At 55.9% G+C, this 23,564-nt stretch overlaps 1 protein-coding gene across 2 annotated transcripts; it reads left to right on the top strand.

The window, feature by feature from the left end:
* Nucleotides 1-395: 395 nt before the first annotated feature.
* MIER2 (MIER family member 2) lies at nucleotides 396-23,417 on the top strand. Of its 2 annotated transcripts, XM_027546723.1 has the most exons (15): nucleotides 396-449; nucleotides 8,377-8,467; nucleotides 9,047-9,189; nucleotides 11,453-11,578; nucleotides 11,934-12,057; nucleotides 12,503-12,594; nucleotides 12,851-12,920; nucleotides 18,908-19,059; nucleotides 19,284-19,365; nucleotides 19,434-19,528; nucleotides 20,665-20,789; nucleotides 20,868-21,001; nucleotides 21,690-22,110; nucleotides 22,283-22,315; nucleotides 22,498-23,417. In XM_027546723.1, exons 1-14 carry the CDS (start codon nucleotides 441-443, stop codon nucleotides 22,284-22,286), a joined length of 1,668 nt encoding a protein of 555 aa, XP_027402524.1. In that variant the 5' UTR covers nucleotides 396-440; the 3' UTR covers nucleotides 22,287-22,315; nucleotides 22,498-23,417. The 2 variants fall into 2 exon arrangements, with proteins under 2 accessions (XP_027402524.1, XP_027402523.1); XM_027546722.1 differs by lacking the exon at nucleotides 22,283-22,315.
* Nucleotides 23,418-23,564: the final 147 nt, after the last annotated feature.

The raw sequence follows: 23,564 nt of genomic DNA on the forward strand, positions 1-23,564 counted from the left end.
GGGCACTCGGGTTCCAAGCCCCCAGTGAGATCCGTCGTCACTGGTGCAAACGTGCGGAAAGTTCTAGAACCACGCTGCCCAGATTTAAGTCCTTTTAAGGGGTGGGGGTTGTCTCTCCGGGGCTCGGGATCCTCAGCTGTAACACTGGGGGGGGCACTATGGCTTGGAAGGAGGACTGGGGACCCGCGCTTAAGCTCTGCTTATCAGGAATCGGCACTTCCATCCAGGGTGCCCCCACCTTCCAAGCCGAGGCCAAGGTCTATGGAAACCCGCGCATCCCAGACCGCGCACCTACTACGCGCCGGCTCGCGCCCCGCCCCGGCCCCGCCCCCGACCCCGCCCAGGCGCCCCCCCGCCGGCCCCGGCGCTTCAGCCAATGAGCGCGTGGCCCCGCATCCGGGGATCCCGGCGCGGCCGCCGCCTCCCGCGCACACACGGCCATGGCGGAGGTGAGTGAGCGGGCCGGGGGAGCCGGCCCCCGCCCCGGCCCGCGCCCCCGCTTCCTGGCCGGGCCGCGTGGGGGCCCCGGGCGCCAAGGCCCCGGGCCGCGGCGCGGAGCCGGGACACAATACGGCTCCCGTCGGAGCCCGAGGGGCGCGGGGCTCCATCGGCAGTCGCCCCCGGCCCGGGTCCCCCCCTCCCGGGTGCCACATCGCGGGCGGCAGTGCGCATGTGCGGCGCGGGGGTCCGGGGCGCGGGGTGGAGCGGGGGTGGCGGGGAGGGGGCGCGCGCCCACAGTTTCCCGCCCCCCGCCCCCCGCCCCCGGCGCCCGCCCCGCGTCTGCCAACTTCGCGGAGCGCGCTTTCCCACCGGACCCTGCCTCACCGGACCTCCGCCCGCTGACCCCACCAGCGGCGCTGAAGCCCCTCCCCGCGGCGCTCTCCCTGCAGAGTCGTGCCCCATCCGGCCCTCAGCCCCCTGACCCTACCCACCCCCGATCCCGCGGCTCTCCCCGTGCAGAGTCGTGCCCCCTCCGGCCCCCAGCCCCCTGACCCTACCCAGCCCCCACCCACCGGCGCTGACCTCGCGGAATCTTGCTCCCTCTAACCCTACCCACTCCCCACCACCCCCCGGCGCTGGTCCCGCGGAGTCGCGCTCCCGCCGGATCCCGGGACCCCGCGCAGGACTCGAGCTCCTACCTGGGGCTAGCCCGGCCCGGAGGGCTGCTTTTTCCCGCGGCTTGAAGTTGCTTCGCGGAGCCTCCTCTCTCTGTCCGCAAAGCGGGCCCAAGACCCCGAATCCTTGGGGCCGGACCGATGTTGGAGTTCAGAGTGTTTCGGATTTGAGGATCTGTGGGGTTCCGGGCTATGATGCTTGAGCAAACTCAGCTGGGATCGTCGAGATCCAGACACCCGGTAGCTTCGTGGCAGGTCGAACCAGGGATCAAAAACTTTCACTTTGAGGGCTTTTTGGGATGTTGGATAAAGCAGTGCGAACCTGCTCTCACCTTTTAGGGCTCTAGAGAGGATGAAATGAATAACGCATCTGCTAGGGACTCAGCAGACTTGACTCTTAGCGCAGACGGTCAGTGTGGGGACTCTAGGCAGGTCCCTGGACTCAGCAAGTGATTCTCACGCAGTGGGTGAGGCTGCCCAGGCCCAGAGAGGAGCAGACACTCGCCCGGGTCCTGGGATGCTCGGCCTGATCCGGGAGCCACGTTGGGCTGTATGTCTTGGCGCTGAGTGGATGGGTGTTGTGGAGGGTGGAACTGGCCATTCTCTCCCACCATTGACTTTCGCAGGGACAGCAAGAGGCCCTGCGTTTGTGCCAAAGAGGGTGTGGGCATACCAGTGTAAGGCCAGACCTCCCCAGCCCATTCCTGTCTTATATGCGGGTGGCTGGACCCAAAGGGCCCTTCCAGAGTAGTTCTCTTTCCTTAGAGGGCATTTGGGGAAACAAGCCTCCTGGGCAGTGGCTGTACTTATGGGATGGAGGTAGAAGTCAGGTCTCCTGACAGCCCAGCAGGGGCGTGGCTGTCCATGTGTGGGTCTGCCTCAGGGGCCAGCAGTCTTGGCCAGGCAGATAGCCCTGTGTGACAGGTGGGTGGGACAGACTCCCCAGCCAACCTGCCCTGAGTGGTGCGTGGTTTGGCTGTTGACTCTGCCCTGTCAGGGCTGCCAGGTGTCCAGTTTGGGGTGAATTGAAACTGGTTTCTTAAAAAGAAAGCCAGTGGGAGGCCCTGAGGGCCTGGCAATGAGGGACAGCGGGTATGCAAATGCCAGTGGTGGTGGGCACGGCTGGCCTTTGCCCGGGAGGCTGCCCCTGTCTCTGGAGCCTTTCACTCTGCGCTGCCTTGGGCCAGTCTCTGAGTTGAGGACCCACAAGATCTTGGCTCCGTGCTTGCACAGAGAGGCTGAGCCTTGTGCAGTTCCTGTCTTGATCCAATACGAATGGTAATTTCTGACCAAGCAGTGAGTGCTGATTTTTCTCATCACCAAGGTAGCCATCAGCACCCTGAGAGAAGGTGGGGTGCTTCTTATTTTTTGCTTGCGGATCCCAACTTAATCTTTAAAAAGCTGAGTCTGCTGTCCGTATCTTGTGCTTAAAACATGGCTTTTTGTTGTCCTTAGGGTAAAGTGTGTCTTTTCCCTGTGATCCTCAGCCAGTGGCCTTGTTCTCCGAGGACCCCCTGCACCTTCTCCACCCCGGGTTCCTGTCTCCCTGTGGCATCTGCACCCGTGGGGGCATGGCTGTGCAGTGGTGTCTGCTGCCCTGCAGGCCTCTGTGGAGTCAAACACGCAGGCCTCCTTCACCCCTGCTGCGGGGCCTCCACCCTGTTTTCCCCCCTCAGTACCCTGCACCTCTGCTGTTGGCTAGTGTCCCCAACTAGGCGGGTGACTTGCCGAGACTGGCAGGCAGAACCTGTTTGCTGATTGCTGTGCCCCTGGGGCCTCCTACGGCCCCAGCCCAGAGCAGGTGCTGCATGGGCTGTCAGTCAGCAGTGAGGTGCTGGGCGGCCCAGTGGGACCACACACCTGCTGGGGGCCGGGGGTTCTGGCTAACTGCTGCTGTGTGATGAGCCACCTCTCCAGTCAGTTTCTCAAAGCAGCCAGTGCTGCTTAACTACCTGTCCCAGCTTGGAGGTCTGGCTGGTCCCGCCCATGGCTGTGGCTGGTTGGTGGCTGGGCTGAGCTGCCCATGTGTGGCTGCAACGCTAGCGTGGCCTGCCCTTGTGGCTTGTGCTTCCTCACAGCATGGCGGCTGGTGGAAATTACACTGTTTTTCACAGCCTAGACTTGGGGGTCATGTGGATCCCTCCCACAAGAGTCCCAGGCCCGGCCATTGCACAGGGAGGGGGTGGAGGACTCCCCTCTGGAAGGAAGGCATGTGGGTGTCCCATGCTTGGAGGAAGAGCCTGTGGGTGGGGTGCCTGGTTCGCCAAGTGGAGGATGACCCCGATGTTTCTGTGGGTGAGCTGGACCCAGACACTGCTCTGACCCTTCCAGCTATGCCTCTGTCCTGTCTGAGCCTCCACCGAAGGCAGGGCAGAGCCCCTCCTCCCTCCTGACTGAGCCCCCCGCCCCCCCAATCTGGGCCCCAGGCCAAGGCAGGGCAAGGCAGCTCCCCACCCTGGGCTTGTTCTTTATCCCCACAGTGCTGTCTTTCCTTCTTTCTAACCCTGATTCTCCCCCCTTTTTTCTCCTTTATAAACATTTTTAACTCGGAATGCCCTTAGCCAGCTCCTCATCTGTTTCCTTTTCCCACCTTTGCAAAACAGGGGCCATGGGCTCCAGAGTGCTCTGAATGGGGTGGGGGGAGGGTAAGGTGGACAGGATGCTGGGAACCCACTGCTGCACATGGGCCTGGCTTGAAAGTCGGTGTTGGGGCAACTGTGATGCTCTCAGAGCTGCCTGAGGTGAGCCTGGGGATCTAGGCCTGGGGGGAGGCTGAGCAGACCCAGCCTTCCCCCTGTCCTCTGGCCCCTGCTCCCCCTGCTGCTGTCTGGGCTCCCCTGCCAGCGCCCCAGGGCAGACCCCAAGGTGGAGGGGGCACGGGGCCAAGCCCTTCTCCGACTGTCTGCTGCTGTCCTCATGCTCAGGCCTTGCCCAGAAGGAACATCTCTGGGCTGGCACCTGCAGGTGGCCTGTGACCTGTGGCCTGCAGGCTACTGGCCCCTTCCTGGAGCGGGGCAAGGGTGTCACTCTGGTGCTGTGTCCAGGCTGCTCCCTCGCTCCCTGTGTTGTTACCTCCTGCCCCAGGTTGGGGGGCTAACCTTCTTAAAGCGGCCTGTGTGGGAGGACTCCCTCTTAGAACTCGGGGTGCTCCTGGCAGAGCACTTGGGGTGCCCCTGGGCACCTCCTCCCTCTTAGAACTTGAGGTACTCCCACCGAACACTTGGGGTGCCTGGTATACTTCCTCATAGAACTTGGTATGCTCCTGAGAGAGCGCTTGGGGTATTCCCCCGTATACTTCCTCTTAGAACTTGGGGTGTTCCCGGCCAAGCTCTTGGGGGCTCCCCTATACTTCCTCCCAAAGAACTGGGCCGGTCTCCTGACAAGCTTCAGACTTCTCCTCACCTTGGTGTTTCCAGGGCTCCGGCTTGCTCTGCCTCCTGGCTCTCTGTGGCTTTACTGACCATTTGTGTACTTTTGTTCATGCTCCCAAGAAGAGTGACAGTTCTGTTAAGCGTTTCTGAGTTCCAGAGCTGGAGTTTGCGCTTGTAGTTGTACCATTTACATGCTGTGTAAGCTTTACTGAGTGACTTGACCTTTCAGAGATTTCAGTCCCATATTTCTCTAATGAAGAAAATGATTACGCAACCTCTTGACTCAGGAAATCAGCATGGAAATTCTTACTAAACTTTTTTCTAAAATTTAAAGTTTAGTTTATTAACTATTTTAATCTTTTTTTTTTTTGTAAACAGCTTTACCGAGGTATATGTAGTTCATTTACTTTACAGTTCACTCATTTTAATGTGTCCAATTCAGTGGTTCTTCATATAGTCAATTGTGCAGGCATCACAAAAATTTTAGAATCTAAAAATTTTAGAACATTTTTACCAGCCCAGAAGAAACCGTGTACTCCTTAGTCATCTTTCTTCTCCCCGCCAGCCCCAGACAACCAGGAACCCACTCCCTGTGTCTGTGGATCGTCCTATTCTGGACGTTTCCCATCAATGGAATCACACCCTGTGTGTCCTTATGTGTCTGCTTCCCTCACTGACCATCATGTTCTCAGGGTCCATCCATGTAGTAAGAGTGTCAGGGCTTCTCTACTTTTCAGGGCTGAGTGATATTCCACCTGATGTCTCCCTGGGTTCTTTCCTCCTTTGGCTATTGTGAGTCAGACTGCTGAGAACACTTGTGAACAGGTCTTAGAGTGGATGAACATTTCCGCTTCTCGTGGGTGTTGTCAGGGAGGAGAGGCTTGACTTTTCCCTCTGCCCCCCTGGGTCCCGGCTGCGGCCCCGTGGTTCAGGCTGACAGGGGCAGGTTCACAAGAGAGAAACAGCAGCTTGTTAGGCAGGTGGTGTGTGTCACGCGGGAGAACCCTGTGAGGAGTCCCCTGGAGGGTGTGAACAGCAGGGTGGTCAGTGCAGAGGGAAGGCCTTGACCTTCAGAGGCGGTGCCTCCTGGGTAGAGGGCTGAAGGGCTGGTCATTAGGCTGTGTGTGCTCCGGCCCTGCACACAGGTGGTCGGTCTGCTTTCCTGCTGGCTTCCACGCTTGACACTGCGCCAGGGCAGTGTGTCGGGGTTCCCCCAACCCCCGGTGTGCTCCTTGCGCTGTCCACTGCAGGTCCCCTCCCAGGGGCCACGTCCCCACACTTGGTGTCATGTGTTCTCCTGATCTCAGTGTGCTCACTTGTCCTCCTGACATCGAGCCTTGTTTCCATGTACCGATTGGCTGTGTGTGTAGCTCTTTGGAGGCTTTGCCTGTTTAAAAATCCGATTTCCTTTTTCTTGATGACCTGTAAGAATTCTTTACATATTCTAGATACAAGTCCAGTTTTAGAGCTGCGTGATTTGCACATATCTTTTACTGATCTGTGGGTCACCTTTGCACTTTGATGATGCTGCTGTTTGAAGCACAGAGAGTTTTAATTTTGATGAAATACAATTTATCTGTTTTTTCTTTTGTTGTTGTTGTTTTTTATGTCTTACCTAAGAAACCGTTGTCTGGTGAGAAAGACTCATTGCCTTGGTTTCTTCTAAGAGTTTGATAGTGTTAGCTCTTATGTTTAAGGTCTTTGATCCATTTTGAGTGAATTTTTGTGTGGTGTGGGAGAGGACTTGAACTTTATTATTCTGTGTGTGGATAGCCAGGTATCCCAGCACAATTTGTTGAAAAGACTGTTTATTACATGTTGAATTTTTCTGTCACCCTTTAAAAAATTTGCTTGCCTGTAAATATGTGGTTTACTTCTGAATCCTCAGTTAATTTGGTCTGAATATCTCACCTTATGTCAACACCACACTGTTTACATTACTGTAGCTTTGCAGTACTTTTGAGGTCAGGAAACATTCTTTCCCCTCAAGATTGTTCTGGCTGTTCAGGGTCCCTGAGTTTTCTTGTGATTTTTGGGACAGTTTCTGCGTGGAGGCCAGTTGGGGTTCTCGTAGGCCTGTCATTGAACCTCTAGATGAGTTGAGGAACGTCAACATCTTGGCAGTTGTAAGTCTTGAGCTAGGAATATAGTGTTTTTCCATTTTATGTAGATCTTTAGTTTCTTTCAACATTCTTTGCACTTTTCAGAGTATTAGTTTTGAACTTCTTTTGCTCCTTTTATCTCTAAGTATTTTATTCTTTCTGGTGCTGTTGTAAATGGAATTGTCTTCCTTGTTTTCTTTTTAGATTGTTTGTTGCTACTGCATGTGAGTAAAGTTTCTGTGGCTTATCTTATGTCCTGCAGCCTTGCTGAACTCCTGTACTGGTTCCAGTCTCTTCAGTGGATTCTTCAGTATCTTCTGCGTCCCAGGTCATGATGTGTTTTTCCAACTTGGATTCCTTTCATTTCACTTTCCTGCCTTCTGGAACCTCCAGGACGGCATTGTGTAGGCAGTGCCCTGGTCTCGGGGAGGTGGCAGTGGCTGGGGTTGGGTGGAAGTTCCCTCGCAAACCTCGTGTATTCAGCGTTTCCATCATGAAAGGGTGCTGGACTTCAGGTGCTGTGTCTGTGCGTCTGCTGAGACGATGCCGTGGGTGTGTGTCTTGTCTGTGCTGTGGGCAGTTGTTGCGTTGGGTGTCACCTGTGTGTTGCGTCCGTGTGCTGAGCCACTCCTTGTCACTGTGTAGTGTTCTCTGCATGTTGCTGAATTCAATTTGCTTGTGTTTTGTTGGGGGAATACTGTGGTTCTGTTTATAAAAGTTATTGGTCTAGTTTTCTTGTTCTTAATAAGCTTTTGAATGTCGTGATAATGGTAGCTGTTGTACAGTTTTTTTTTTTTTAAATGTAGTTCTAAAAATTTGAGGTATAATTTATGTCCTTCATAATATCCCCATCTAAAGTATTGAATTCGGTGGTTTTTAGTATGTTAACAAAGTTTTGAAACCTTCACCCTTACCACCCCAATAGAAGCCCACCCCCATCAACAGATACTCCTTCCCCAGCCCCTGACCACCAGGAACCCACTCTGTGTCTGTGGATCAGACTGTTCTGGACGTTTGTCGTTAGTGGAATCACATCCTGTGTGTCCTTCTGTGTCTGCTTCTCTCCCTGAGCATCTTGTTCTCAGGATCTGTCCACGTGGTAGCGAGTGTCAGGGTTTCTCTCCTTTTCATGGCCGAGGAATATTTCATCATAGGATGGACCATGTCTTCTTTATTCATTCACCTGTTGTTGGGCATTAGGGTGTTTACACCTTTGGGCTGTTGTGAGTCACACTTCTGTGAGCACATGTATATACCTTCTAGTATGGACATATGTTTTTGGTTTTTTGGGGTGTGTACCTAGCAGTAGAGTTAATTGCTGGGTCATTTGGTAACTGTTTATGTTTGGAGGAATTTCCCGATTTCTCCGTGGTGGCTCTTTGCGTTTTGAACATGACGTTTCGAAGGCTGGGCCCTTTTTGTGGCTGTGGTGTCAGCACCTGGCTGCAGGTGTTGGCTGGGCTGTGTGTGGGCCTGGCTCACCTGACACTGTGTCCTAGCCATGATCAGCCGCTGGTGGCTGGCTGATCCAGGCTCCTCATGGTGCCCACAGGTGCTATTCCCACCTGGAGGAGGGTCTGAACTTGGTGGTGGCAGCCCTGTGCCCTCTGAGGATCTCTGCCTGGGCACTTGGACTCCAACCGTGACTGAAAGTCTGGCCCACTGTGCCCCCACTGCCAGCCAGTGGAGGTTGCTCCTGTGGCCCTGATATACCCTGGGGGTCAGCTCTGACCATGGCCAGGCCATCTGGCTACCTGCGGGCCTTAACCCTGCTCCTCTCCTCCACAGGCCTCCTCACTGGAGAGGCAGAGCCCTGGTGCGGCCTCCTGCCTGCCTCACAGTCTGTGCCCTGGAGAGCCCAACTTGCAGACCACAGCAGGTACCTAACCCCCCACCCCTCCCTGGATCGCCAGGGCCTCAATGGGGGCAAGGGCAAGCCAACTGGTGGTCAGGACCTCCCTCTTGGCCAGGTCCCCCCTCCAGCTGGGGGCGGGGGCTGCAGGAGGGAGGGTGCTGGGTAGGCACCGTCTGGGGGCCCTGTGCCTCCCCAAACTGGCCACCGGCCCCTCCTGTCCGGCTTCCGGAGGCTCCAGCCCCTCCTGTTACTCTTGGGACCCACATGGAGACCTTCACTATTTATTTCCTGCTGGGGTGGAGTGAGACCTGGCTGTGTCCTTTCTTGTTTCTTTACAAGTCACTGTACTGAGGCGCAGCATGGAGATACAGCAGTGAGCACATCCTGGGTCTTTGGGGAAGGCTCCAGATCTGGTCAAGTCCCCCAGCTACTGGGCTGGGACCAGAGGAGGGTGGGGCATTTGTTGGGCGGCTGTGTGGACATACACGTACGTGCATACACCCACACAGCCCCAGGGCCCGTGGGCTTCTCTACCCCATGGTCTCAGTCGTAGCACGAGGTTTGGGACAGGCGCAGAGCTCACCGGGTTGCTGTCCCCCACAGTGGTGTCCATGGGCTCTGCGGACCATCAGTTCCACTTGGCGGAGATCCTGTCGCAGAACTACGGTGTCCGGGAGGAGCACGAGGGTGCAGCGCGGGGCCCAGAGAAGCCGGAGGAGGAGCTGGAGAAGGACTTCGTCTCCCAGGTACCCAGCAATGCAGTCAGGGCATCAGTGACCTTGCAGCTGCTTCATGTGTCTGCTCGGTCTCCGAGCCCACCTGGCTCTGTCAGCAGAGGCCTGGCCACACCAGCCGGTCCTGCCTTCTTGGGGTGCTGGGCTCCAGACCAGCCAGCCTGGAGAGTGAGCCCACTGTTCTCCAGCTTTTTGACTCCAGACCCCCCCTTTTGTGTTCTTAACAATTATCGATGATCTCAAGGAGCTTTGTTTATGTAGGTGATGCAGCAAACCCATTGTAAGTAGAAAGAACACATTTTTGAGAAAATATAACTGTTTTCCAAACCAAAAAAAATAAGGGAAAAGAGTGAAATAGTTTTACATTTCTGTAAATCTCTGTGAAATGCTGTCTTTAGGCAGAGGTCAGTCTGTTGCGGTCTGTCTCTTAGGTTAGAGAGTGAGTCTTGCCTCTTACAGATCCGTTCATGGAAAAGGCAGGAGTATTTACCAGTCTGTTGACATAGTTGTGGATGCTTTCTGATGCTGCAGCAGAGTGCGGCAGGTGGCAGCCTCATGGGCTGGACCCTGTGGCCATATCTGATGAACTCTGTCCTTGTGTTAGGGTCCACTGGTCTTGACCTTGGAGTAGTCCTGACCCTGGGGTGGCCCTGACCCTGGCAGCCCTGACCCCAGAGTGGTCCTGACTCATGTGTGATCTTGTCACCTTCTGTGTGGATGAGATGCTGGCTGGGTGCTGGTTCCATGATGTGTAAGTCCTGTGTGTGTGCACAGAGTCCGCCATGTAAAATCTAGAGAGCACACGTGTGTCAGCCCCACAGAATGGGATGCTTTAAACAGCAGGTTTATTTTTGTGCTGTTTGGGGCCTGGAAGCCCCAGACAAAGGCTGGCCTGGCATGTCTGCAGGGCGCTGCTCAGCTGCAGATGCGGCTTCTTGTGCGGCGTCTCCAGGGTGAGAGCAAGCTCTCTTGGTCTCTTGTGAGAACACTGGCCTCCTGGGTCAGGGCCCTGTCCTGTAGCCTTAATTAATTAATTAATTTTTGGCTGTGTTGGGTCTTTGTTGCTGTGCACGGGCTTTCTCTAGTTGCAGCAAGCGGGTGCTACTCTCTAGTTGAGGTGTGTGTACTTCTCCAGTCATAATGGGGCTTCATCATGTCAGCTTGGAGGTGGGGCACACAGACCTCAGTTTGTTAAAGGTCAACACTGACCTCACCAGATGTATTTCAAGTACTGGGACCAAAGAGTAGTCACTGGACATTTATTTAGCTTGGTGCCGTGTACCACTTAGTACTGCTGCTACTGCTGCTAAGTCACTTCAGTCGTGTCCAACTCTGTGCGACCCCATAGATGGCAGCCCACCAGGCTCCCCCGTCCCTGGGATTCTCCAGGCAAGAACACTGGAGTGGGTTGCCATGTCCTTCTCCAATGCATGACAGTGAAAAGTGAAAGTGAAGTCCCTCAGTTGTGTCTGACCCTCAGCGGCCCCATGGACTGCAGCCTTCCAGGCTCCTCCTTCCATGGGATTTTCCAGGCAAGAGTACTGGAGTGGGGTGCCATTGCCTTCTCCGCCACTTAGTACTAACTTGGTCTTAAAACCAAAACATGTCTTCGGTTCAAAAAGGAGAGAACAGTTTTAAAGAGTTCAACTTGAATTCAAAACCTCTCAAAAGTAACCGAAAAAAAAGTCAGCTATTCTTTAGCTGAATACCTTATCTAATTTCCTCAGGGGAGCTCCCTGGTGGTCGGGTCATCAGGACTCTATGTTCTCACTGGAGGGCTGGGCAGTCAGGACTCCGTGTTCTCACTGAAACACAGGGTTCAGTCCTTGATTGGGGAAGTGAGATTTGCAAGGCACATGGTGCAGCCAAAAACATCTTTTTCTTCAGATACAATTTTCATTCACTGATTAAGGAAAAGAAAGAACGTATAATAATATTCAAAGCAAAAGCTGAAACGCCTGCATTTTATATTCTCTTTCTAGCCTTACAGTGGGCATTGGGGTTTATTATTTTCATGCTGTCCGATCCAAGTTTTCCAAAATTGGGATATTCTGCTTGAAAGCATTTATGCTGAGGTTTACTCTGGCGACAAGCAGTCAGTGGTTTCTCTTGAAGGAGATGCCCTCTGGGGGGCTGAAAGGAGTTGGTAGACGAGGGCTGGACTTGGGGTCTGTTTGGAGTGAACCACTGGGACTGGTCATGGGGCTGATGGGCTCAAGGGCAGGGGGGGCAGAGCCCCCAGCACAGTGCCCCTGACCTTGCCCTGCCCCCACAGAGCAGCGACATGCCCCTTGACGAGCTGTTGGCCTTGTACGGCTATGAGACCTCGGACCCCATCTCGGAACGGGAGAGCGAGGGCAGCGATACCGCAGCCCACCTGCCCGACATGACCCTAGACAAGGTGAGAGGAGGCTTCCAGGCTGGGCAGGAGGGCCCTGGACAGGTAGGGGTGTGGTCAGGAAGTGCGGGCCACCCACCCAGGGTCTGTGTGGCCAAGGGAAGGGTCCTGGGAGGGAGAGACACCGGGTCCCGAGCAGGTCTTGGTGGGGTCAGAGGGGAGGGGTTCTGACTGTCCTAGTTCTCAGGCAGAGGCACATCCCCTCCCCGGCTGGCAGCCCCGGGGATTGGGGAGAGCCGTCCCAGGTGCTCCTACAGGGTGGCTCATCCACACTGGCACCACCATGCTATTATCATTAGTGTTATTTGAGATTGTAAAAAAAAAAGTACAAAAATGTTCTTTACTTTCTTGTTAAAAGGACCAAATAGCGAAGGATTTGCTTTCAGGGGAAGAAGAGGAAGAAACACAGTCCTCGGCCGATGATCTCACCCCATCTGTGACCTCTCACGAGGCCTCCGACCTTTTCCCTAGTCAGAGTGGATGTAGGTGACCCCCGCTTCTGCCCCTGAGCTGCTGGGGGCTCAGACCTCGGGGCCCCTGGGGTGCCTGCTCTTCCTGGAGCCACTCTGGGCACCATCCCTGTGCGGAGGCTGGTGACCTGGGTTTATGCGAGGGGGGAGCATGTTGGTTCTTGTGGCTGAATGTCTGTTAAGTCCAGGGGATCTCGGGCCCTGACCCGGCCGATGGTGCGCTGTAGCAGGAGGTGTCGAGTTCCCGGCTCCCAGTGGGCTTAGGACCGCAGCAGAGCCCCTAGTGGACCCTGCTTCTGTGCCCTCTCGCCTCATCCCCTGGCTGGGGCCTGGGACCACCGCCTCTCAGTAGGGGCACGCCTGGGGGTCAGGTGGCTGGAGAACGGGGTGGGGGCCTGGGGTCTGCCAGGGTCTGTTGGCAGAGGGCACGTGCCTCACTGCTCCTCTTTTTCTGAAGCCTGCTTCCTGGCTGATGCAGACAAGGAGCCTGGCTCATCCAGCTCATCAGATGCTGAGGAGGACCCGCTTCCTGCCAACAAGTGTAAGAAGGTGAGCAGCTCTGACGCTGGAGTGGACTCGAGCCTGAGTTCTGTGGCCCTGGTCCTGTCCGGGGGCTCCCCCACTCCCTCCACCCCACCAGAGGACTGGCTATGCCGGACACACTGTTGCTCACATACCTGCACACTCCTAGGCTTAGCCTCAGAGCAGACAGGCAGATTCAGCCAGTACTGGCTCTGGGCAGTGGCCTGCAGCCCCCATCAGCACCGCTGTCCACCCTGACCCTCCTGGGTCTTTGCCTTTGCAGGAAATCATGGTTGGGCCTCAGTTCCAAGCTGACCTCAGCAACCTGCACTCGAACCGGCATGGTGAGAAGAGTAAGTGGGCTTCGGAGCTGGGGGGCAGGGAGCAGGTGAAACGTCATCCAGTCCTTCAGGAAAGACTTTGGTGTCCAGCCAGAATTGGTTCCCAGGTCCTCTGAGCAAGCCTGAGAGTCCCGGCCCAGCTCGGGTGCCCACCTAGGACAGCTGACCTTCAGGGTGCTCTGGGAGGTAGCTGCCCCTCCCTGCTGGCTGGCTGTGGGCCCTGAAGTTACCCCGAGTCCTTGCCCAGGGCTGCTGCACTTGTTCTCTTGGGTGTGTGGGCTCTCCCCACGTTGCCCACAGGTCAGTCCCTCATCTCATCCGGGGCTCTTCCCGCACGCCTGCCAGAGACCTGTGTTTTTCTGCTCTGCCCTGTTCCTGAGGGCACTTGCCATCTGACTTGATGTCTGTCTGTCTGTTGATCCCACTGGAATGTGGAGCTGGGCCTCCATTCTTTGAGGTAGAAATCATCGCTTCTGTGTACAGGTGCTGAGGTCGGGACATGAAGGCAGGTACCTGTTGACTAGGATCTGTTTTTCTTTGCCCCAGGGCTCCCGCATGCCCTGGGCCGGCACTCTGAGCTCAGAGGCTTTTTTGAGACAATTCGGCAGCTGGGATTGGGGGATGGGATAGACGAGGGAGTTGGGGACCCTTGGTAAAGAGGGGAATGCCTTCCAGGGCCCGAATTTGGATGTGGGCTGGTGGGATGTGCTTGTTCCTCATAGGCAGTTTGGGTGAAGGATGGGAGACAGGAGGCTGTGGCTGAGCCGGGTCCCAGGATGTGCTGGCACACGGCCTCTCCCCAGAGGAGGCCGAGAGCTGAGCCTGTGCTGTCCTACAGGTCTGCCCTTGATCCCTGGGCCGGGAGCTGGCCTCTCCCTGCAGGGAGCCCTCCACACTGTGTGCACTGTGGGCGCTGTGGCATCAGGTCCCCTGTGTGCACGCCTATGTTGACTCCTCCTCTAGCCAGTCGGTGTTCTGGTGGTTTGTGGTGTGGCCGTCTTGGTGGACACTCACGCTCATTTCTGGGGCATCATCCGTGGGCACCATGGGCCCTGCCAGTTGTGTAGGAGTTCCAGTTGCTCTGTGCCCTCCTCAGCCCTGGGTGGTCTGTCTTGGTGGGTATGGAGTGGGCCCTGCTGTGGCTTTAAGTGCTTTTTCCTCCCACTCGGTGTCTCCTGCAGGTTCCTGCCCAGGCCTTTCCCCTTTGAATGGAGTGCCTTCCTCTCCTGCTTTGCAGTGTCCTGGGTGTGTCCGTGGCTGGCTGTGTGCACTGCAGGCGTGTTCTCCCATCAGTGGGGTCTGATTTCAGTGAAGTCTAGCTTGTCTTTATTTTAGCCACAATTCGCTTGTGTGCTAAGAAGTCTCCAGACCCTCTTCTATGTTGGCGTCTGTGATCTAATTTAATTTTAACGTGTTGTGGGTTGGAGGTATGGGTCAGGGTTGACTGCCCCCCCCACCCATCCCGCGGCAAGTCCTGCACATGGACATGTCCATCGTTCCCCCACTGAATTACAGGGGTGCCTCTATCAGAGATCAGTGTCTGCAAGGTCCCTCTGCTTTGGGGGTTTCTCTTGTTTTCTTTTTTCTGACCCAGGATTCTGACCACTCTGTTTTAATTGTTGCAGCTCTGAAGTAAGTCTGAGATACTGTGAAACCTCCAACATTGTAACTTTTGTCTGACCACTCTGTCTTAATTGTTGCAGTTCTGAAGTAAGTCTGAGATGCCCTGAAACCTCCAGCTTTGTAACTTGTTTGTGCATGCACAGAAGTTTTCAGATTAGCTTGTCCTTTGGTCTAGAAGTGCCTGCTGGGATTGATTAGGGTTGCATTGGCTCTTAAGGTTAATTTGGGGAAGAGCAACATGTTAATGATACTGACACTTCAAGTTTGTGAGTGTGGCTGACCTCTCTGTTTAGGTGTTCTTTAATTTCATCAGTTTCAGAGTTTTAAGGGTAGCAGTCTTGTGATTCTTGCTGGCAGAAATGCAGTTTGGATTCTTTTAGTTTAAACTTGTACACAGCGACTTAGCTAAATTCGCTTACTAATTTTAATGGCTTGTAGATTCTTTTGCATTTTTAAATGTAACCAGTCATATCATTTGTGTATGAAAACCTTTTTTCTTTGTGATCTTTGTATGTTTTATTTCTTTTTCTTGCCTCATTTCACTGACTCCAGAACATAAGAAAAAAGAAGTGGTGACTGAGGACATCTGTGTCTTGTTCCCAGATTTGGGGAGATGTTCAGTCATTCCCCACTTGGTGTAACCATAGAATTACATTTATTAGATGAGAAGGGTTCTTTCTGATTTTAGTAGCAGGCAATTTTTGCTGTGAATTGTCAGATACTTTTTCTGCCTCTACATCTGTGGTCATTTTTTTGTTGTTCTGTCGATGTAGTGAATTGGTAGATTTTGGGACATTAAACCAGCCTTGGATTCTGGAGTAAACTGTACCAAGTCACGAAATACTGTCTTTTATGATAATGATACATGTGTGTACAGTCGATCCTTTTTATTTGTAGATTCTGTATTTGTGCATTTACCCCATGGCTAAAGTTAACGTGTGGGCCCAGAATGAACACCTGTAGTGCTTTCAGGGTCATTTTTGGGTACGCACGTGTGCAGAGGGTAGAAACATCGAGTTGTCCAGGACACATGTTCCCGGGAAGGTTGACCCAGGGAAGCTTCCTTCTCTGTTCAGCTCTCAGCTGTCATCACAAGCCTCACTCGCGTCCGCTGAACCCTGTGGTTTTCGCATTTTGCTGTTTAAAGCGGCCCCAGGTGTGGTGCTGGCTGCTCTTGGGGATCTTGAGCACATGAGGGCTGAGGCGTGCCTGTCAGAGAAAACGCATGTGAGGTGAGCTTTGTCCAGGTATGAGCTCTTGCTGTGAACTCGGTGTTAGTGAGCCCACAACATGTATGAAATGAGGTGTCTTTAAACAGAAGCTCATGTGAACAGTTTGAGCTGTGTGCATGAGCTGAGCCCGTGCTTTGATCAGAGGCATGTGAGACCCTGACAACTGCGGGACCCTGACCTGTCCTCCCTGGAGCCTTGGTCTGTGCTCCCCACACTGTGCTGGCCACCGCCGAGCACTGCTGCCCCCAAGACGGGCTGGTGCGTGTTGTCAGCCCCTTCCTTATACAGGGTTTTGCACGCATGTCCGTGGAGACACTGGCTTGTCATTTCTGTTCATTTTGTCCTCTTGGGGCTCTGGTTTCAGGGTTACCCGTCTTTGGGAAATGTTTGGGAAGTGCCTTTTTCTAGTGCCTGGAGGAATCTGTGTAAGACGGTTACTGCTGCTGCTTTAGATGTTGGAAGGGTTCTGTGGTGATGCTCTGTGGGCTTGGGGTTCAGTTTAGATTTTTTTGTGTGTGGAAGAGTCTGAATGATTAATTCAGTTTATATAAGTTGTATAAGTTGTGTCAACTTATATAAGTTGTATAAGTTGTATCAACTTATATAAGTTGATAAGTTATATTTCTGAGAAGTTTACCACTTTCACCTAAATTGTTCACTTTTCAGCAGAAAGTTCATAAAATTCTCTTATTCTTTTCTTAATGTGTATAGGACCTGTAGTAATGTCTCTTTTTTGGGGTTCTGATAGTGGTAATTTGCATTTTTTGTTTTGTATTCTCTCTTGATCAGAGTTTTTGGAGTTTATATTAATTTTATTGCCCTTCACAAGGGACAGCTAATTTTTGGTTTGTTGCTGTCTCTCTGTCATCTGATTTCTGTGTAGCTGACTTTTATTTCCATCTTTACCTCCTTCCTTCTCTTTAGCTTCATCCTGTTGTTCTCTAGTTTCCCTTGTGGTACCTTCTCTGACTCTGGTTGTTTAGAAGCATGAGCACTGTAGATTCTCTGGTTCCCCTCCTGTTGCTCATGTTGAGCTGGAGTTCTCTGAGGCCCAAGGCTGTGCTCTGTTTTCTGTCCTCTGGGGTCAGGGGGCTGGGCTCTGTGGCCGGTGTTGTGAATGTTCCTTTGATGTCTGTCTGTCTGGTATTCGCACAGTACATTCCTTTCTGCCTTCTTATGCACAAAGTGTAGTTTTGTAAATGGAGTATATTGGGATCTGATTTTTGTCTGTTCACATGTTGAGTCCAGTCCTATGTCCTCCAACCCCTGCAAGTAGGGGGTCATGTCTGCCATCGTGCTGTGTGTTTTCTGCCTCTTCCATCTATTCTTTGTTCCTTTATTTTGTCCTGTGTTTGATTCATCAGGTAATTTATTCTGTTGTTTTGTCCTCTTTGGACTCTGGTCTTAATGTCTGTGTCACTTTCACAGTGGTTACCCTGGTTCGCTCTGCATGGATGTCCCCCTTTTCCCCTTTACTTCAGGGGCTTCAGACAAAGTGACTCGTCCCACCTCTTCCCCAGCCTCGCTCGCACCAGCAGTTCGCAGCTGCGAGCATCTCTGCCCACGGCACCCACATGCTGCGATCCATCTCTCCAGCCTCCGTGGCCGGGAGGTGGAGAACTTTCTCTTCAGTGCTCCTTGTGCCGTTTTGCTGTGGATGAATTTTGAAAAATATTAATTTCACTTTCATTTTTGAAGACTATTTTCATGGGTGCAGAAGTCTAGGTTTTCAGGCTTTATCCTTTCAACACTTGACCAGCTTTACTCCACTGTCTTTTTGTGTCTGTTTCCATTGAGATTGTTTACTTCCCTTCTGCCTTCTCCTGTTTCTTGGGGTTCAGACTGTGGCGTGCCCTGAGCTCCTGGCTCTGTGGGTCAGAGTTGCCGTGGGCTTCCTGCCCTCCTCTCTCCACAGCTGGCCCAGGGCCTTGTCCTTGTGATTTGTGGCTCAGTTACCTGCATCTCAGGTGCTTGTCCATCTCACTCACTTCTCGAACTGTGTTCTCCTAAAGCTTCAGTTTGATACATTTGAACAAAATTCTTTGTGATGTCACTGATCATGTCATCTGCTGCTGTTGAAGCTCCCTGGTGATTCATAACTCACACACTGTGTTTTCCAGTCCTCGGATGCTTGTGTGATTCTTTTGAATGGCTTTCAGTTCTCTGCTGAAATTTTGCAGTTTTCTATTTGTTTTGTTCTTCTCTGCTGTCATCTTACCTCATGGATCATGGTTATTTTGAAATCCTGCATGTCAGCTCTGATGTCTCACTGTCCGTGGACTTATGTGTGGTTGCATGGTTCCTCTCACCCTGCTGTGACAGGTCAACACACAGCCTAGGTGGCAGGTGTCACTTTTTCTCTGGAGCGGCCTGCTCTCCCCTCTGGCTGACCCCCCTGGTCCAGCCTGGGACTTGGGTTGACTTTGGAGGTGGAGAGAAGTGGCTGCAGGTCCCTGGGCATCAACCGTGGAGTTGCTGGTCCCCCACAGGAGAGAGTCCAGCCTGGAGTGGGTTCCATCTTCAGCCCCTGTGCTGGGTGTTGGGCTTGTGTGTGTGGTTTAGTTTTTGGTCCCAGGGGCTCTTCCCTGGATAACTGAGAGGTCCTGGCACTGGAGTCTCCCTCTGCCTCTTCTCTGCTATGTGCTTTGCCCAGCTAGGGGCTGCCCACTGGATGCAGACTGCAGCCTGAGGGGAAGTCTGGCTTGGTGTGTGGTGCTGACTTGAGGGCTTTGGCGGCTGGGTGGCTCTGGCTTGAGCAAGGCTTTCACCCAGGTCTCACCGAACTTGCGTCTGGGCTCCACGTGTTCCTCCCTTGGTCCTGCCTTTCCCCTCCCTGAGCTCGCTCTGCACCTGCCTTCTCAGGGCTGGGGTCAGAAGTCCCCCTTCCAGCCCCGGTTAGTTGCTACCTCCTCTGGGAAGCTGGCCTTGATTTCTGGCCACTCGGTCCCCTCTGGCCTCTCCCTGTTCCCACCTTGGTGCCCAGAGCTGGTCCTGAGGGGCACAGAGGTGGAGGCCCTGCCCAGGCCACCAGTCAGGCCCTTGTCCTCTGGAGGGGCAAAGTTGGCCTCCCCTGCTCAGCTTCCTGGGAAGTGGTCAGAGGAGGTGACTTGCGTGCCTACACGTGACCTTGCCCCTTCTGCACAGTCTACGAGAACGAAGACCAGCTGCTCTGGGACCCCAACATCCTTCCCGAGAGGGAAGTGGAGGAGTTCCTGTACCGGGCAGTGAAGCGGAGGTGGCACGAGATGGCCGGGTCTCAGCTTCCGGAGGGAGAGGCCGTGAAGGACAGTGAGCAGGTGGGCTGCCTGTGGGGCAGAGGGACTGCCAGGCCAGAGGGGCGGGAGCCAACATGGTCCTGTGCTTGGGACGAATTCATTTGGAAACTGCTAGTGACGGGAAATGGTAGAGTGGACGCCCCCACCCCATCCATCTTCCCGTCCTTGTGGCAGTGTGAACCACCCCGTTGCCCCCTGAGGTGAGCGGGCAGAGGTCTCAGTGGCTGCCACCCTCCATCTCCCAGGCCCTGTACGAGCTGGTGAAGTGCAATTTCAATGCGGAGGAGGCCCTGCGGAGGCTGCGGTTCAACGTGAAGGTGATCCGAGGTGAGCGCTGGTCTGCCTGGGGGCCCCCTAACCCCTGCTCCGCTGCTGACTGCCCCACACCCCTGCAGACGGGTTGTGCGCCTGGAGTGAGGAGGAGCGCCGCAACTTCGAGCATGGCTTCCGCGTGCATGGCAAGAACTTCCACCTGATCCAGGCCAACAAGGTGAGTCCTGCCTGCTGCTCACGGCTCCCAGCCAGGGAGCTCCACCCGCAGCAGGAGGTCAAGACGAACCCCGCCCCCCCCAAGCTCCTGGCAGCTCTAGCTTCCTCCCGCCTGCTCCCCCGGAAAGGCTCCAGTCTGGGGATGGATCCGTGCTCACTGCCGATTCCCCAACTCCAACCCTACCTGCACTCCCCCTCAACTCCCTTGTCTGGGGACTAAGGGTTTCCACTTTCACTCTACCCAAGGACAAGGTTCTTCTGCCATGACACCCACGGGGTGTGGCCAGAGTGGCTGTCAGGTCCCAGGTCCACGTGCCCTTCCCCACACCTGTGTCATCCTCCTCCCCAAGTCCATATCCCTCTCATCCAGACCTGGGCCACTGCTGGTCTCCCTGTGTTCTGCACAGATGCTGCCCACCTGTGGCTCCCTGGCCTATGGCACAACCCCAGCCTTCCCCACACACAGCCCCAGACATCTGCCTGGCTGGGTGCCTGTGGCTTGTCTAGGGGCCTGACTCTCCCCCTTGTTCTCACGTGACTCCTCCTCCAGCCCATCATCCCTGACAGTTACCTTGCTCCCCTAGGGCTGGCAGGCCTGGTCCTCCCCGCCCTATGGGATGCTCACAGCTGGGGATTCAGTGTCTCCCCTACAGGGTTGGAGTAGGTGTGGGGCCCATGTGGGGCTGTTGTGGACAGGGATGGGCCCGAAACCAGGCCCAGCATGCCCAGGCCCACTGGTCTTCCCATGGGGGCTGCTTCTGCTCCTGAAGCTCCCAGTGTGGGCCCACTCCTACCCCACCTCCCCCAAACCCGCCCTCCCCCCCAGCCCCCAGCCCTCTCCCTGAGCACTTGGCTTAGGGTTCATGGTCTTCCTCCCACACGAGTCTCTAGTCAGCCATGATGGTGGCCTCCAGGAAGCCAGTCAGTCTTGCTTCTGGGGGTCGGGGGTGTTCTGTATGTCTCATCCCAGGCCCTCCTGGGCATGGGTGTCAGGTCCCGTGTTCTGGGCACAGCAGTGGGTTCTCCCATCAGCAGCTGGGCCACCATCTGCGGCATCTGCTCTGGGGTCTGCTCCTCCCCGCTGTCTGGGCAGTGGGGGAGGTAGGGCTGGGCTGAGTTGACTGGCACTCCCTGCAGGTGCGCACGCGGTCAGTGGGCGAGTGCGTGGAGTACTATTACCTGTGGAAGAAGTCCGAGCGCTACGACTACTTCTCTCAGCAGACACGGCTAGGCCGCCGGAAGTACGGCCCGTCAGGAAACACGTGTGTGCCAGGTGCCCACGGGTGCTGGGAGGGCACTGGGCCTGAGGCAGCCCCAGCCCTCACCCCTTCTCCCCGCAGGGATGCCGACCAGGACCTGGAGGGCAGTGACCCTGACGGCCCTGGCCGCCCCCGCTCATCGCCACCCCTGCCCTTGCCTGCCGCTGCCCATGGCCCAGGCCCTGAGCATGACCGCTTGGCCCAGATGCACACGGGTGAGTAGGGGGCAGGCCCTGTCCTCAGGGCCCCTCCTCCCTGATCTCCAACCTGGGCCAGTGGACACTGAAGAGCAGGGGTCTGGGGCCCCTGTCCTTCCACTCATATGGTCTCATAGGGCATCTCACACACGAGGCGCCCTTGGAGTCTGAGTCCACATGTAGGGGGAGCCCCATGTGGTCTGTGGCCCTGGGTGGGAGCCCAGGGGGCTGTTGTGCCCCCTCTGGCATCCAGGCCCAGGGCTGTGTGGGAGCAGGATGAGGCCCAGGTGGTTAGTGCAGTTGTGAAGGGACCACAGGGGATAAGGACCCTGGTCTCTGGGTCTGCAGGGCTTCCGTCGTCCTGGCTCCAGAGTGTGGTCGGGTCCCTGGTGTGCCCGGTGAGGCGCCTGCGTTCCCCTCACCTTCTCTGAATCTGCTGTGTCCTAGCCCACCCTGAGGAACAGGGTCATGTCCTTCCCACAAGTCAGGCCCCTCGTGTCCTCGTGTGTCTTACACGTTTGTGTGAGCGTTCTGTGAGGAGGGTCCTTGGCTTTGCTGGGCCCAGCAGGCTGGAGCCCACACAGGTTACCGCCTGAGGTGATCACGACCTCTGGGCCTGCGGACTATGGCTGCGTTGCCCTTGACTTGACGAGGCTGGGTGTGGGCACCGTGGGGGCCTGGCCACAGCTGCGTTCTCCCCCCTCAGAGCCCCTGAGCATGGGCAGCAGCATGTCCCGGAGTCTTGGCGAGCCTGGGGAGGCCCTTGACGTACCCCCATCCTCGGAGCCAGGGCCTCGTTCGTTCCCGCCACTGGATGAGCCCTCAGCGCTGCCGTCGTCTCGGCGGCCCCCAGCCCTCGCTGAGCCGGCCTTCTTCCCGCCCGCCACGGCTGCTCCAGAGCCCGGTGCCAGCCCAAGGCTGGCTGTGGACTTGACCCTGCCTGAGGAGCTGCCGCTCGTCTCCAGCCACGAGGACACAGATGGAGAGCCTGAGGAGACCGTGGGCCCTCCGCAAGTGGCCTTGTCGGTGGCCGAGTTTGGACTCATCGGCATCGGGGACGTGAACCCCTTCCTGGCCTCCCACCCTGCATGCCCGGCCTCTGGGCTGCACTCGGAGCCCCTGTCACAGTGAGTGTGGCCCCCCAGACCCCCCATCTGCTGTGCCCCCACCTCAGGCCATGCTGAGGCCAGCGGGAGGGGCTGCCCCAGGGCCCGAGGGAGGCGTGGCCCCCGAGCAGGCTGTTGGTTTCTTTAGCTTTATTCTCTACTTTAAATTTGGCTTATTTATCTTTCTGACTAGGTAATACATTCGTACGGTTCAAAATCCAAAAAGGTACACACGGGGCCAGTGCCAGGCTGCTCCTGGCCCTGCGAGCCGCCAGCCCTCCCCGGGTGCCAGGCCTTGCTGCCTTGGGAGGGGCTGTCGGCAGTGGGGGTGGGTCTCCGGGAGGTAGGGTGGGCCCAGTGCTTGGGGGCTGCACTGATGTCTCCCATCTCTCCCGCTCTCCCCTGCAGCTGTAATGTGATGACCTGTTGATCCCTGGCCACAGGCGGGCGTGTAGCTGGACTGGACTTGGGGCCACTGCGAGGCCTGCCTGTCAGTCTTCCTGACCCCTCCTTTTTTTGTGGGCCTTGGGTGACGTCTTTTCTGCTCAGAACTCTTCGAGGACCAGGGTGAGCGGGGCCCTCCCATGCCACACACCACGTGACCCAGGCTCCACGCCCACCCTGGGATCCATCAGCCGGCCGGGCCTGGAGGGCCGGCCTGTCCAGCAGCAGAGGCCCTGCCAGGGACAGGGGAGACAGGCCGGATGCCGCACCACCAGCAGCCTCCGCCGGGCACCCTCAGCACTCTGCTCACTCGTCTCTTGCGCCCGGCTGGACTATGGGCCGCCCTGGCCCAGGCTTGGGGCAGCTGCTACTCGGTGCCAAACCCCGTGGGGCGCAGAGCCATATACCTCGACGCTGGCCCTGCCCTGCTGTCCGCCCGCTCTCCACTTCAGGAAAAGCTGCACTTTACGCACCCCACCCCCACCCCCTGGGTCCTTGGCTGCCTCGGGTGTGGGTCTGAGGACACGGGACTCACACCCCTCGGCACTGAGGCCCTTTCCGAGCTGCACCGGGGGCCCGGCTCCAGCCTATTTCCCTGACCAAGGAGGTTGTGTTTTTGTTGAGGTCCCAGCGGGACTGCTGGGGTCCTGGACCTTCTTCTCTCTAGCCGCCTTGTTTTATTTATGTTTCTGTTTACAAATGGGAGTGGGGTCCTCCAGGGGCAGGGCAGCGCTCCCACCCCGTGTCACCAGGGGGGCTTTGGCTCGAGCCATCCACAGGGCTGGACTCGACCTTCCCTTGCCCCACCAAGGACCACACTGTGAAGTGACACTGCCTTGACCCCCTTGCTGTTTTATTTATTAAACTTGGTTTGAAGCCCTGTGGGTGCCTTGTGGTGGATCAGGCGGGTGGGTGGCAGGAGGTGCCAGTCATTTGGTGGACCCCATGCTGGTCTGGCTTCAGGGACCTGGAGGCCTGGGGGTTGTGGGGAGCAAGCTCTGTGTCTCGATGATGGTGCAAGGGAGGCTGTC

Source organism: Bos indicus x Bos taurus, chromosome 7, assembly GCF_003369695.1.
Source record: "Bos indicus x Bos taurus breed Angus x Brahman F1 hybrid chromosome 7, Bos_hybrid_MaternalHap_v2.0, whole genome shotgun sequence".
NCBI classification, from domain to species: Eukaryota; Metazoa; Chordata; class Mammalia; order Artiodactyla; family Bovidae; genus Bos; species Bos indicus x Bos taurus.

Bases quoted from the DNA above. Each gene is read 5' to 3' on its own strand.
- MIER2 (XM_027546722.1), top strand. The intron at 12,058-12,502 runs GTAGGTGACCCC...CTTTTTCTGAAG, and splicing joins TTTCCCTAGTCAGAGTGGAT to CCTGCTTCCTGGCTGATGCA. The intron at 12,921-18,907 runs GTAAGTGGGCTT...CCTTCTGCACAG, and splicing joins GAACCGGCATGGTGAGAAGA to TCTACGAGAACGAAGACCAG.